General features: G+C 41.1%; 1 protein-coding gene across 1 annotated transcript in view; it reads left to right on the top strand.

Annotated features, from left to right (window-relative positions):
* Window positions 1-10295, top strand: part of LOC103549260 (argonaute RISC component 4) — a 34303-nt gene extending 24008 nt beyond the window's left edge. Inside the window, exons 16-18 of the mRNA XM_070610320.1 lie at window positions 3551-3652; window positions 3916-4115; window positions 6460-10295. Of these exons, the coding sequence (XP_070466421.1) occupies window positions 3551-3652; window positions 3916-4115; window positions 6460-6568 (411 nt within the window). The 3' untranslated portion in view covers window positions 6569-10295. The remainder of the gene's footprint in view (window positions 1-3550; window positions 3653-3915; window positions 4116-6459) is intronic.
* The last annotated feature ends 5117 nt before the right edge of the window (window positions 10296-15412 follow it).

The raw sequence follows: 15412 nt of genomic DNA, 5'->3' as shown, positions 1-15412 counted from the left end.
CCAGACATATTTACTTAAAGGCTCTATAGGCATTGTATCAGTCAAGATAGGCTAGGCTGTGCTGTGCTACCAAAAAACTCCAAAGTCTTAGTGGCTTACAAAGATTTCTTTCTTTTTTTTAAAAAAGATTTTATTTTTTCTTTTTCTCCCCAAAGCCCCCCGGTACATAGTTGTGTTTATTTAGTTGTGGGTCCTTCTAGTTGTGGCATGTGGGATGACCGGTGCCATGTCCAAGCCCAGGATTTGAACCGGCAAAACCCTGGGCCGCCGAAGCAGAGTGCTTGAACTTAACCACTTGGCCACAGGACCGGCCCCACGAAGATTTATTTCTTGCTCACATTACACATTCGTTGTGGCTCTGCTGCAGCTGTGACCCTGCTGTCCTCCCTTTGGAGGCTAGACTGACATAGAAGCATCTCTTTGGAACATTGCCAGTCATTGTAGTAGAGGGGGAAAGAGATAAACGACACGACGTGTGCTGGCTCTCAAACTTCTGCCCAGAAGTAACACGTTTCAGGACACATTTTATCAGCCAAACCAAGTTACATGGCCACTGCTGAGTTAATTGGGTGGGGATGTATGATCCTCCCCCAGGGAGGGGCACGGGAATATTTGGCCCCAGTGATACAAACTACCACAGGCACTTCAAGCAAAACACATCTAAACCTTCTACTTATTGTTTTATCCTCTTCCAAAACCGTTCCACCCCCGGTGTTCCTTTTCTTCTGTTACTTGGCATCACTGTATATTGAGTCAGCCAAGCTAGAAACTTCAGGGTTGTCTTTTAATTCTTCTTCTCCTTTACTGTCCTCCCATGTCCAGTTAGTCAAATAGTCCTCTGTGTTCTGCCCTGAAATTTTTTTTAAGTATGATTGACATACAACATTATATGAGGTTCAGGTGTATAACATAGTAATTTGATAATTATATACTACATTACAAAGTGCTCACCATGATAAGTCTCGTAGCCTTCTGTCACCATCAAAGTTGTTACAATGTTATTGACCGCATTCCCTATGCTTTACTTTACGTTTCTGTGACTTATTTATTTTGTAGCTGAAAATTTGTACTTCTTAATCCCCTTCACCTGTTTCACCCATGCTTTCTTATGGTGGTCAGTATTTTCCCAAGATAGCCAAAACATAACATTTTAGTTTCGTCTTTTACCACGCCCTCATACACCTTCCATTTCCCGTGTACATGGAGCATTTTTATCCCTGGAATGACCACATCCATCCTACTCCTTTTTTTGATTGTTTTTATTAAGGTATAATATAGATACAGTAAAATTTACCCTTTTTAGTGTACTGTCCTGCAAATTTTGACAAATGCATATAGTTGTGTAACCACCACCTCAGTAAAGATGTAGAATGAGTCTATCACACACAAAACTTCTCTCATGCCTTTTTGTAGTCAACCCTTTCCCTCACCTACAGCCCCTGGCAACCGTTGGTATGTATTCTGTCCCTATAGTTTTGTGTTTTTTCCAGAATGTCATATAAGTGGAATCCCATATCCTTTGAGTCTGGCGTCTTTTACTTAGCATAATGCTTCTGAGATTCATTCAAGTTATCGTGTGTATCAGTAGGTTGTTTCTTTTTATTGCTGAGTAGTATTTCATGATAGAGATGAATCACAGTTTATTTATCCATTCCTTTTTTTTTTTTTTTTTTTTTTTTGAGGAAGATTAGCCCTGGGCTAACATCTGCCACCAATCCTCCTCCTTTTGCAGAGGAATACTGGCCCTGAGCTAACATCCGTGCCCATCTTCCTCTACTTTATATGTAGGACGCCTGTCACAGCATGGCTTGCCAAGCAGTGCCATGTCCACACCTGGGATCCGAACCAGTGAATCCCGGGCTGCTGAAGTGTAACGTGTGCACTTAACCACTGCACCATCGGGCCAACCCCTGTTTATCCATTCCTGATGTGAAGGGATATTTGGAGTGTTTCCCGTTTTTATCCCATCCCCTCTTTCAGCTGCTACTTATCCTATCAGGCATGATTCCACTATTTCCTCCCACCAGTTTTTCTCGGTGCCTTCTATAATGCCCTCATCACATTGCATTGTGGTCTGTTGTATATGGTTTTCATGAAGGGCAGGAGGGAAGTTGGCTAGTTTTCTCTCTGCCTCTGTCTCTCATCCCCAACCTCTGCTGCAGAGCCGTACACACGGATGCTCAAGCAATAACTGTTGAATTGAACCTGCCTGGATCCCCTTTTTCCCCAGGGCATCCCCTTTCTAGGCTCTGATCTGTAGGCTCCAAGAGATTTTTTAAAAAGGGATTCTATGGTGAAATAAGTTTGGGGATCACTATATATTCCATCTCCCTCTTAAATTACTAAATAAGCCTTCTGAATCTCTCTTTATTATGAAGCAAAGGCTCTGAGAAGTCATACAGTAGAAAATCCTTTTTAACTTTGGCTTAATCTGGTATTTCTCAAATTTGTTTGACCATAAAACACCTAAACACATGCTGCAGAATTAATATTCCCAAAGCACACACTTTGTGAAACAATGCTGGAACTATTATAACTCAGTTACGTTTCCTCTTGTCCAGCTAGGTACCCAAGTTCACATACGAATTTGATGGAATGAGACTTTTCTATACTCATAGATGTTCTTGGATGCATTGATGTATGCTATTCAACTGAAAGTTACAGTAGTTAGAATGGAGCCAAATAAATTCCCATCAAATTTGTGGCTATATGCTAAATAAACTTCCTCATATGGAATCCTGCTGTACAGCAAAAGAGGATGAAAATTGGCCAAATAGCAAGATTCAATTCCTTTCCTTGTAAATGCACTTCTGAAGTTTCCCTCTCTGCTTTCCTAGAAGTTTGATTTTTAGGGTTTTGGCTATGGAAGAACTTTAGAATTTTAAAAGTGTAAGAGATCATCACCTAATTTTGTAGCTAGTTAGACTGAGACCCAAAGATATTACACTTTCTTCAAGATATGTAGTTGCAAGGCTAGGCCTACAACTGAAACTCTTGTTTTCCTAATTCCCATTTCAGCGCATTCCTCCTGATAATGTATGTGCCAGTGACTTACTAATCCCATAAAAGTATTAGTTTTGTTGAACCTGGTGAACCAGTTTAAAGATTCCTTCATCTTTACTTTTACTGAAAGTTGTGGATTTTTTTTTTTACTCTAAGTGAGGGCTAGAACTGATTTTTTTCTCAGGAAGCTTCTCCATTGTAGCTGTCTTCCCCCCCCCCCGCCCCCCCCCCGCCCCCCCGTGAAGGTACCAATGTGTCATCTGTAAATAGATAACAAAAATGCAGCCCAAAGCCACAGGCAAAATAATTCTTTGTCTGGATTCCCCCAGAGAAACCATGGAGGATATTTGTTTGAGAAAATACTTAAGGATGAAATGGTTAGGCTAATGGAAAATTACAGAAAATTCAACATCTTGAATTAAACTGGTTTTCAAGACTTCAATTAAGAGCAGTTTACCAACTTGTTATCAATTAACACATAAAAGAAAAAAAGTGGCCTGAGCTCAGTTTGGCCCTTCGATGACTAATTATACCTTTTTTTTGGTAGGTGGGGAAAAGTGGCAATGTACCAGCAGGCACTACAGTGGATAGCACCATCACACATCCGTCGGAGTTTGACTTTTACCTCTGTAGTCATGCAGGAATTCAGGTAATTTGGAAGCTGGTCCAGATTGTTGACTTGATAGGGAGATGTTTGCAAATTTAGCAACTAGCTTGAGTAGACTTGTTTTAGAACACTATGCGAACTCTGTTAAAGCTTATTTCCTAGAGCTGTTATCTTTTGGTCCAGGTCTCTGCTTTTAGGTGTGCTGGGCAGGAATACTTCTGACTTTAAGGAGTAGGTTTCACATCTCTTTTCTCAGGTAGTCAACCCCTGTCAGAAATATATTAATCATAAAACTCTCTCTCCAGGGAACCAGCCGTCCTTCACATTACCAGGTCTTGTGGGATGACAACTGCTTCACTGCGGATGAGCTCCAGCTGCTAACTTACCAGCTATGTCACACCTATGTGCGGTGTACGCGCTCAGTCTCTATTCCAGCCCCTGCATATTATGCCCGACTTGTAGCATTCAGGGCAAGGTATCATTTGGTGGATAAGGATCATGACAGGCAAGTTTCTCAGTCACAATAAAATCTCTTTGTGTCTATGTTAGCAGTGTGTTAAAAAAAAAAATGAGCTACTACAGAAAACTTTTTGGAGGTGTTAAACTTCCTTTTAGGGTTTAAATTTCAAGGAGCAAATAAAATTGTGTGTGCCTTCAAGAGCTTATACTGTGACTTTTGATCCAAGAAGTGTTCAGGCTTGTTCATACTTGTATGGTGTGTCTAAAGTCTGCCCAAAGAAAGAAGTCTAATTTGGAGCTGCCTGTGGTTTTCCGAGAGAGCCAAATGCATTTTGGTTCTGCTCAGGTCCCAAGCAGCCTCAAAAAGTGGCCGACATGGTGCCCTCGCTCCAATCAGAGCAGTCACAGGCCTGTGGATTCTACTTCATGCAAGGGGAAGTCCTGACCTGTTCACTTTGTTTTCAGGACAGTCTGGAAGAATGCACCAGAGTGAACCTGGATGTATATGTGGGAGAAGGAGGGGTGCCAGACCATTCTCACCCCCAAATAGGGATCTCAAGAGAATCAGACATTTTGACCCATTACTGAGCTACTATTAAATAGCTAAACAAGCTCTTTGCATTAATTTTCTTCTCGAAATGACCATCTGTGAAGTGTAGCAGTTTCTGGGCTCTTCCCCAAGTCTGAATTCAGCTGCTAAATAGTAGGCATTCCACTGCAAGTCTATTTCTGTAAGGGTTGAAAATACGCTATTATGGAAAATGCCCAGCTGTGGCTTTGTACCTTCCATTCTGTAATACATCTGTTCATTCAACATGTTCATTAGATATTGACTGTGTGCCCGGCACTGTGTTAGGTACTAAAAACACTAAGATGAAGAAGATATGTTTCCTGGGATTTTATGTTTCGTTATGGAAACAATACAAGCAAATGTGGAACTGACAGTTAGCCCAGAGCAGTATAGATGAAAGTGCAATGGGACATCCGAGCAAAGGCTGTTAGAGATGATTTCATAGCTGGATGGCTAGGATTTGGCTCTACAAAGAAGAGAAAAGGATTTTCCAGGCAGAGGGAATAACAGACACAAAGAAGAGAAAGCAAGTGCCATGTTTGGACAATAACACTTTTTTTTTTGGCTGGAGCAAGTGAAAGGGGAATAGCAGGCATGATGCTGGGAAAGTATATTAGAGCAAGATTGTATTTGTTAAATGTAAAAATCTATTCCTGGGATAAAAAAATAGTACTTAGTGAATTGAGAGTGAGTGGCAGAGAAGAGGATGAAGTAAAAGATGACTAAGACTTTGAGTCTAGATGATAAGGATAATAATAATTTAAGTAGAGAAGGCAGAAGAGGAATGATGATTGACACTTTACCAAGCCCTTTATATCACACGGCACCCTTAAGAGTTATGTTTGGAAGTTGTTATTATTGTCCTGAAAGACCAAAGTTCAGAGGAGTTGTTGCTTGTCCAAGGTCATATAGCTAGTGAGACTGGTGGCATAGCAACATTTGCAGAGTGTCCCCTATGTTACAGCACTGTGCTAGGTACATATATTCATTTATTCATTCAACAGATGGTTATTGAGGTTATACTATGTGCCAGGCACTAGAGATCCAGAGGTAAGATAGATGAAGTTGCTGCTTTCTTGGAGTTTGTATCCCAGAGGGGGGATAATTAGCCAATTAATAATTTAATATCAATTGTGTTTATTTCAAATGAAAGAAAAGTAGAGGATTCTGTAAAAGCATGTTCCAAGTGGTTCTGACCTGAACTTTGGAGTTAGGGAAAACTTTGGGGGGGAATGACATTTGACTGAAGCATAAAGGACGAGTAGGCATTAAGCAGACATAAAGGACAATGGAAGTTCTTACATCTGCACTGTTAAGGATTTGGGTCTTTTTTATTTATTTATTTTGCTGAGGAAGATTAGCCCCAAGCTAACATCTGTTGCCAATCTTCCTCCCTTTTTGCTTGAGGAAGAGTAGCCCTGAGCTAACATCTGTGCCAGTCTTCCTCTGCTTTATATGTGGGTCGCCACCACAGCATGGCTGACAAGTGGTGTCGGTCCATACCAGAGATCCGAACCCACAAACCCGAGCTGCCAAAGCAGAGTGTGCCAAACTTAACCACTGCACCGCGGGGAAGGTCCCCAAGTATTTGCGTCTTTGCAGACATTATCTCATTTAATTATTGCAGCAGTCCATTAAATAAGTTGTATTGCATTTTTCAGTTGAGCAAACTGATGTTTAGAGAGACATTACAAATGATTTAAGGAGCCGCAGCCTGAGCCTAAGATCTTGAATCCAGTACTATTCGTGCTATTTGAAACATGCGAAGTTTGAAGCGGTCTTTTGTTACACCTGGTTTTTTGCTTTATTCTCTTTACAGTGCAGAAGGCAGTCATGTGTCAGGACAGAGCAATGGCCGAGATCCTCAGGCCTTGGCTAAAGCTGTGCAGATCCACCATGATACCCAGCACACGATGTATTTTGCCTGAGAATCTCAGAAAAAGAGCTCCACCAATTTGGCACCGCAGCCTCAAAATGTTTCAAATGCCTACCGCCTCTAGAGAGCGCCAAGTTGACTTCAGGTGGTCTTCTACCAGCAGCTCGGAATAGTTGCACTGAATCTATACTTTGCAGCACTGTCTGATGCATCAACAAAATTGAGCCATTTTTTTAAAGTAATAGATACTCTTAGATTGTCTTTTCTGATGCACTGGACTGAATTTTTACCTCAACATGCAAAGGCTGATCAGCCTGAACTTTCTAGGACTTTACAAGAAAGGTTTCTATGGAATATTTTGCTAGCTGTGGTGTTCACCGCATCCCTCTAGTCTTATAAGAGATTATTCCTTTTTTCTGTATTCATCAAGTGGGGCGTATGCATAAGTGGGAGAGAAAAACCAAACAATCTACTTCAGTTCGGTGTAACTATTTAATTGTGTGGGTCCATAGACTTTTTAATGGAGGTTTCTGACTTCACCACTGTAAATGCCTTTAACGAGCATTGATTTTTGAAAGTTTTACAGAGTTTTATTAGTTTTACTACTTTATCCTGTTGATCTTTACAGACTTGTGCTGGTGTAAGTACAGGCTGCCAGGCAATTGCACTATACGTGGCTGCAGATTCAGAAAGGCAGTTCCTTTATTTGGTTGACTCTGGTGATTGTGTAACACAAACAGATGTGACACACGTCGCGGTGACAGATTACACTGCCATGGCAAAAGTACTCACACTTTCCCCTCTTTGAAAAAAAATTAGCTTTTAGTATTTTTCAAAGTTTTCAAAAGTGCCCATTTTATGCTGCTATGTGGTTTGTTAGATCTAAATGATTTTTAAACTTTTCTCATAGAAAGTTAACTTTGGCAATAAACATTTTTTAAGGTCCCTCCTCTTCCTTCCCCAACAATGTAGTTTTCTAGATGAGATCTCAGTATGATTTTATCAGCTATTTCTTATAGATCATAATCTGGCAATTTCTGAAACCAGTCAGAAAAGACATATATTTCCATGCCTTTTTAAAGAATTATTTTTATCTGTTTTATAGTCACAGTTGGTGTCCTGTCACTTTGTTTTAAAATAAGCTAGAACCAGGATGCTTCCTTATTGGATAGGCTTTGCCAATCCTTAAGGTACATTGAGTGATGCTGCAACTTGCAAAAAATGTACCAGCGTTTAAAACTTTTTTACCTGGGAATCAAGGTTACTCGCACAATTACTTGCAGTGCAAATTTTTTGCTTCTCTTTCAACCTGAAATGTACTTGGTGGGGTTCCCTTCCTTTTATTAAGCTAAAACTGCATAGAGAAGGTTGATTTTTCTTAATAGATTCTGAATTCTCTTCACAGAGAGACAGGATTCCTTTCTTGTCCAAACAAAGGGAGTTGATCTAAAGCAAGCATCAGTTAAAGCGTAGGGGAAAATGTATTTTGTATTTAGTGTAGATAATACTTTGTGAATGGACAACAGTTACATACAGTCTTGGTAGTTCCAGCCAGTGTTTCCTAGCCCAAATTTTACTGACTTCTGATTCTCTGTCCTGGAACCTCAGGACTGAGAGCTGGAAAAGGAGATGAAAGGCCCAGAGCCACACTCCATATGGCTGAGGAACGTGCTAGGGGAAGAGACAGACACGATGTGGTAAAATGGTTTTGCCACCTCTATCTGGAAACTGCCGGGGGGGAAACACTGGATCTGATGGTGAAAGGTGTTTGCTTGAACTCATTAGCCAGTCCAAATCTCTTAAACTAGCCTTCTCAAATCCCAGCAATATAAAGCACTGTTTTTCTTCAGTCTCTTAAACAAGCTTGTAAATACATTGAGGTTTACATTTCCACATGCTGCTGATCAGTGGCGCCACCAGTGTTTGCTGAGACTGGTCTCTGAGAGTTTTATAATGTGTATCAAGTCCTCTAGCTCATTAGGATGAGTAGGTATTCTCTGCAGTATCTTCTTCTCTGCAGATAGTGGGAAGAAAGCAAGCTCTGTAATTGAGGCACAACTTAGGCAGGAGTGAAGAGATGGCAGATGTTAATTTCTTAAGCTTTTCCCTTTTTGCAAATACCTCACTTGGATAATACAAATCAGGACTTGTTGGTGAGGGGCTGGCTGCTGCTTTTATTCACAGTTGTTCAGGGAGAGCACAAAATACCCTTCAGCATGGCCACCCTGGACCCATGAGGAGGAAAAAACGGAAGCTTTTTTAGGAAAAGGACTCACTGGAGTCCAGGATGTGAAGAACTCTTGGTGGTTGGCTGGCTGGCCAGCGGGCAGCACACCTGCACTTGAGTGCCTGCGGCTTGCTTGTTAATAACGCACAGAAGAAGCGTCACTTCTCACCATCTCCTGGCGTATATGGAGCCAAGAGCGAGGCAGAGTGCCGGGAAGCCCTGATTCGCTTGCCTGCAATTAGGCTATACGCTTGACCTTGAACTCTACAGTTTGTATGACCTCAGTCAGTCCTAGGACACTGGGGTAAATCAGTGTGGTGGTGGAGGAAAAGCCGGGAGGCCTATTTTTATAGGAACACAGTACCTTTAAAGGTGCAATGCTGTCGTTTGGGACGAAAGGAAAGAAATATGGAAGAACTGGGATTATTGGAAAAAATTTGCTGAGGGGTGAATCTTTAAGAGGTAATCACTGCGGAGTCAGAGTTGCAGCAATCCTATTGCCAGCAAGTCTGAATGCATAGTTTTAATTCGGCTTGACAGTTTGAATACATAACCCCTCGGGACTGACCGAATCGTTATGCATGTGTCAATCAATGGGAGGTGTGCATTCTCTAGAAGTAGGTTTAGGCTGTTTGGTTTTTTAAAACACAGCCTGTTTAGGCACTGTCATGTGGTGTGAAAGATTTAAGTGTAGCAATGCTAAAGAGTAACAAATTGGGGATAAGGCGCGGGGACATTAAGAGAGTGGTGAAGATCCAAGTGTTGAACCAATTATGTTTGTTGCTGTTGTTAGCTAGTGAACCCTGAGTGGTTTATAAAGTGAACTAGCTGGTTGATGCAGCTGGCAGTCTGGGCAGGCAGAACATATTCAGTCTTACTGTAAATTCTATTTGCTGCTTCCAAAGGTGATGATTTATAAGCAGACGTATTCTATATGGTCTGTATTTTAGGATCTGGTGCCCAGCCTATATCAGAGCTTACCTACCAGGCTCAGCTACCTATCCCTTCTGTGGGAAAAGGTAATCCACTGTTTAACAAGGCTCACCCCCTCTGCCCTGTGCGAGCTACCCTTCGTGGATGTGCTGTAAGATTTTCTTGCTCAATAGCAAGGCGGTAGCTCTGCTTTCATTTTAAGAAAGTGGAGCCTGAGGGCATTGTATCAATACTGCTTCAACTCCAAGGATTTTTCCTTGTAAAATTAAAGGGAAGATCTTGTTATGGATTAACCATTTTCTTATCCCTTGCTATTGACATATTCATGCTCTTTCTATGTCTAGTGGCTGAAAATGTTTGCATTTGTTCCTTTGACTAATGGTGTAATTTTTTTCTATATTGTTAGGCCTGTAACGTTTTAAAATGTATTTTATTAAATTTGGACTGGATGTATGTCTCTAGCAATACGAGGTACTTTCTGAACTATTAAGGGAGAGGTGGTATCCCCATGTTGAGATAAGATGATGGTTGTTTAAATTTTGCAATTTTTTCTTTTGGCCTGCAGGGATATTTTGTGTTCATGTGTCCAAAAAAGAATAAATCGGCATTCTCGTGCCAACAGTTGTTTTTCTTTTGTCTATTTCAATTGTCTAATAAATATGGAATATACTGTAATGGCAACATACATGATTGCTTTTTAAAAACAATTTCCTCAATTTAAGAAATTTGAGAAAAAAGGACAGTGGGAAAACTTTGTGTTTTTACCTCCTGGTTCTCCCTATATTTAGAAATTGTTATTTGGGAATGTTAAAAGAGCTTCTTGCAATATTTCACATATGAAAACTTTTGCAAGATTCCTCAGGGTTCTGGTTATAGCTCTTAATGGGAAGATCTATTTAAGTGATGTTTCGAGAAAAATCTACCATCTCCAGATGGCAGTATGGCCACATACTTTATAGGACTGACTTCTCCAGAGGAAGAGCTGCTCCAATTCACCCAACCTGGGGCTCTCCAAAATCATATCTTTTAAAACACATAGATAAGGAGAACAGATTGGTGGTTACCAGAGGGGAAGGGGTTGGGGGAGGGTGAAAGAAGTAAAGGGGCGTATCGTATAGTGACAGATAAAAACTAGGCTATTGGCAGTGAATATGATACAGTCTATACAGAACCTGATCTATAATAACGTACACCTGAAATTTACACAATGTTATAAGCCAATGTGACCTCAATAAAATAATTTAAAAATAATTCTCACCATCAAAGCCCTTTTGTTAAGTCGTGGCAGGGTTAAAGCAGAGATTGGCATGATATGGCCCTATCCTCAGAGAATTTATAGTTGACCAGAGGAGCAAGTCCTGCACACAACTAACTCTGCTTCAGTTAGTTGTTTTTTCCATCAGCACAATATCTCTCTCTCTATATTTAGCAGTTATCAAACATTTCTCATCAACCCAATGCATGCCAAGCTCTGCCTAGGTGCTGGGAACACAAAAGAGTAAAAACAGTTCTTCAGAATTCATTCTAATATGGCATGGGGTGGGGAGGAGGAGGCAGCGAGATTAACATTACTTGAGTTCCTAGTATACGCCGGTCACTTTAGACTGATGTCTTTAATCCCAACAACAGTCCTTTGAGGTTGATAGTGGTATCCTCATTTTAAAGATGAGGAATCAGCTTCAAAGAGTTAAATAGCACACAGTTACTGAGTGGCAAAGCTAGAATTTTAAGTCTATGCTTGTCTAACTTCCTTACACCTGCTACTGAGCATGAAATCATAGGAATCTAGAAGGGACAACAACAACTTTTTGCCGTGGGGAGTCAGGAAGGACTTCACAGTGGTGGTGAGTTTTAGGATAGATCCTGAAGCATCAGCAGGAATTTGCCAGGTGGACAAGGAGGGGATGAGGGGATTCTAGACACATTGTTCCCTTACAGTCAATTATGGTAGCTACAATTTTCACCTACTCAAATGTTGTCCCTTACTCCTTCTTTGGGTGATAGAATCCCTCTTTCTTTTGTTTTCTTTTTTTTTCCTGAGGAAGATTTGTCCTGAGCTAACATCTGCTGCCAATCTTCCTCTTTTTGTATGTGGGCTGCCTCCACAGCATGGCCAATGACAGATGAGTGAACCATGCCCCTGAACCGAACCTAGGCCGCTGAAACAGAGTGAGCCAGAGTTAACCACTAGGCCACCGAGGCTGGCCCAGAATCCCTCTTCCATATGGGAACCCCATTATTTTGCGTGTTTCAGGTGAGTCCAAATGGCCTTTCTCTCAATTCGTCCCCCACCGTTTGTGTCATGTTCATGTCCATTCTTGAATCAGTCCCTGGAGGACTGTGTTACACCAGCCAGAATGGTTCATGTGCCCACTCCTGTCTGAAGGGGTGGCCAGCAAGTACAGAAGTCACAGGCTGATCAGCACTGTTACAAGACGTGTGCCTCTTCTGTCTCTTTTTTCTCCATCTTTTGGCTCTGATTTCCTCTGTGATGACTTTATTCTCCAGATGCTAATGGCATATCTTTCAGGAGAAGAGGGACAATATGAGATGGAGAAACTAGCAACTATATTACAAATTGCCTGGAGAAGGAAAGAAATTATTTTAGTTTAACAAACATTTCTAGAGCTCCTGTTGTGTACTAGGTAACATAAAGATGAAAGACACAAGTTCTGGCCATTGAAAGGTTCGCTTGTAAACTTGGTGGCCACACATGTAACAAGGTAGGTTTGAGAGTTAAGTGCTGTGAGAAATGTATACATGGAACCATGGGACCACTTAGAAAGATTCCTAACCCAGCCTGGGGAATGAAGGAAGACTTCTTAGAAGAAATGAACACCGAACTGTCTCATAAAGAATAAATAAGAATTTTGTAAATGAATAAAGTGGAAGAAAGCATTCTAGGAATTCTTGTCACAGCAAAGGCACAGAGGTGAAAAAAAAGAAAGATCATAACTTGTTTGGATGAATTACAAGTAATTCCAGTACTCTTAATTTATAGAAGGTGAAGGGGGAAGTGAAGGTAATAAGATTGGACCACAGAGGCAAGCACCAGTTCCTGACAGGTCAGGACTTGAATGGCATTCTAAGGAGTTTAGAGTTTATTCATGAGTTCTGGGAATAGCAGAATCTGACCTGTGTTAGTACTGGCAGTTGCGTTGTGGGTAGATTGAAGCTGAAGTTCTGCTGAAGGGAAGTTAGAGTTTTATTGCAATTTGTTGTTGTTAGTGCCAGCAAGTTGATTCCAACTCCTAGCGACCCTGCATACAGCAGAGCGGAACACTGCCTGGTCTTTTTGTGCCATCCTCTCACCTTCTGGTGCTATATCAGACAATGCTCTGCTGCTATTCATAGGGTTTTCATGGCCACATTTTTTATGAAGTGGGTGCAGGTCCTTCTTCCTAGTCTGTGTAGTCTGGAAGCTCTGCTGAAACCTGTCCACCATGGGTGACCCTGCTGGTGTTTGGAATACTGGTTGGATAGCTTTCAGCATCGCAGCAACATGCAGCCACCATGAACCCTGATGGTAAGAGCAACAAATCTTAACCAGTAGACCACCAGGGCTGGCTTTTCTTGCAATAGCCCAAGCAAGAGATAATGGGGCTTGTAGTTGAGCGATGATAGTGCAGTTGGAGAGAAGGAATGAACACAAGAGACATTCAGAAAGTAGAAAAAGCAGAAATTGGTGAAAGTGGTTATAGAGAGTGAGGGGAAGTAAGTAGACCCATTAGGAAGGCTCCCAGGTTTTTGGCTCAGGTAGCTGGGTGGATAAAAGTGCCACTGAGAGAATGAACACTGAAGAAGAAGCAGATTTGTGGGAAGGAGGAAGATGGTAAGTTCAGTTTTGGACAAATTAGATTTGAGGGTATTGTATGTGAACTGGAGAAAGAGATTGGAAGCCATCAGTATACATATCTATACATATCTTATTGTTTCTGTTTCTCTGGAGAACACTGACTAATATAGAAGGCAATTGCCCTTTTTCCTCTGGCTGCTTTTAGTATCTTCTCTTTGTTTTTGATTTCCAACACTTTTACTATAATAGGCTTAGGTCTCTTTGTATTTATTCTGCTTAGAACTTTGTCTTATACATCTTTGTGAAACCAGCACACAGTGTCTGGCATATAGTAACTGCTCAATAAATGTTAGCTAATGTTATTATTTGAGGAAACTCTCCAACATGAAAGTCAGAGAACAAAACAAACAGTAAACACAACTCAAAGGCAACAGAGACCTCAGTGGCTGGCCCTGTGGCTGAGTTATTAAGTTCACACACTCCACTTTGGCGGCCCAGGGTTTTGCTGGTTTGAATCCTGGGCGTGGACATGGCACCACTCATCAAGCCATGCTGAGGCGGCGTCCCACATAGCACAACCACAACCAGAAGGACCTACAACTAGAATATACAACTATGTACTGGGAGGCTTTGAGGAGAAGAAGAAGAAAGAAAAAAAGAAAAAAGATTGGCAACAGATGTTAGCTCAGGTGTCAATCTTTAAAAAAAAAAAAGAGGAACAGAGACCATACAAAAGGAACCCAAGAGAACTGCCCCCTACATGATTGTATAGTTGTATTTTATATTCTCAGAAAGATAAAGGTAGATACTGCATACATTAAACAAGAGGAGACTATAACAGTAGGAAAAATTTAAATTAAAGAAAAATATTAAAATAGCAAGTATTTAAAAATTCATACCTGAAACAAATGAAATCCATTGACCCTCCCACAGATATTTATGGAAGCAATGCTTTAACTCCCTTACACCCTCAACTTTGCTCTCCAGTGATTCTGTCTCATCTAATTCTGAACTCTAGTCCCTGTGATCTCTCTATTTTTTTCAGGAAGATTAGCCCTGAGCTAACATCTACTGCCATTCCTCCTTTTTTTGCTGAGGAGGACTGGCCCTGAGCTAACATCCATGCCTATCTTCCTCTACTTTATATGTGGGACACCTGCCACAGCATAGCTTGCCAAGTGGTGCATAGGTCCACACCCGGGATCCAAACTGGTGAAGCCCAGGCTGCCGAAGCAGAATGTGTGAAGTTAACCACTGCGCCAAACCAGGCTACTCGCCTGTGATCTCTTTCCTTGACTCTGCTTCTGACCCTGGTTGGCATTTGAACCTGGTTTCTCTCATGTTTAATCCTGTTTTCTCCAACTGCCTTCACTTGGCTACCCTCAGAGTCTCAGTGTTCCATGTGACATTAACCCCCCACCCCCAACCCATATATGTGTATGTGAGGGGTGCAATTCAGACTTAGGAATAAGGAAGAGTTTTCAAATTCTTGTTAAAAAAGGTACCAAACACAATGGGCAATTTATTTTACATATTACCTTTCAATGCAAACACATTTCTATATAGCTGTAATCTTAACGATTTTGTATTCTGTTATTTCATTAACTATTACATAATGAACAGTTATCCTTTTTCAAGACTGAAGTCATGTCATTTTGTGGTCATAATAATTTCAAGTATGGTTTTTCTTCATGTATTTGAGACTTTTACGTGTTTAGAAGTAAGAGAAGGAGGAAGAAGGAAAGGCTATATTGACAAACCAGAGCAGCTAAGTGTTGCCACATGCACCACAGGAAGTGCAAGCAGGGACACGTGGGAGGGAATGTCAGGAAGTTGTCATGAAGTCAGGAAGCCTTGAGCTGAGTTTTGAAATACAAGTAGGTTTCCCCAGTCAGGTGGAGGAGATGTTGAGGGTTTGGGAATTAATAAATCACACCCTT

Source organism: Equus przewalskii, chromosome 2 (assembly GCF_037783145.1).
Source record: "Equus przewalskii isolate Varuska chromosome 2, EquPr2, whole genome shotgun sequence".
In the NCBI taxonomy this organism is placed as follows: Eukaryota; Metazoa; Chordata; class Mammalia; order Perissodactyla; family Equidae; genus Equus; species Equus przewalskii.
Note: the sequence above shows the minus strand (reverse complement) of the source record. Positions and strands in the feature narration are given on the sequence as shown.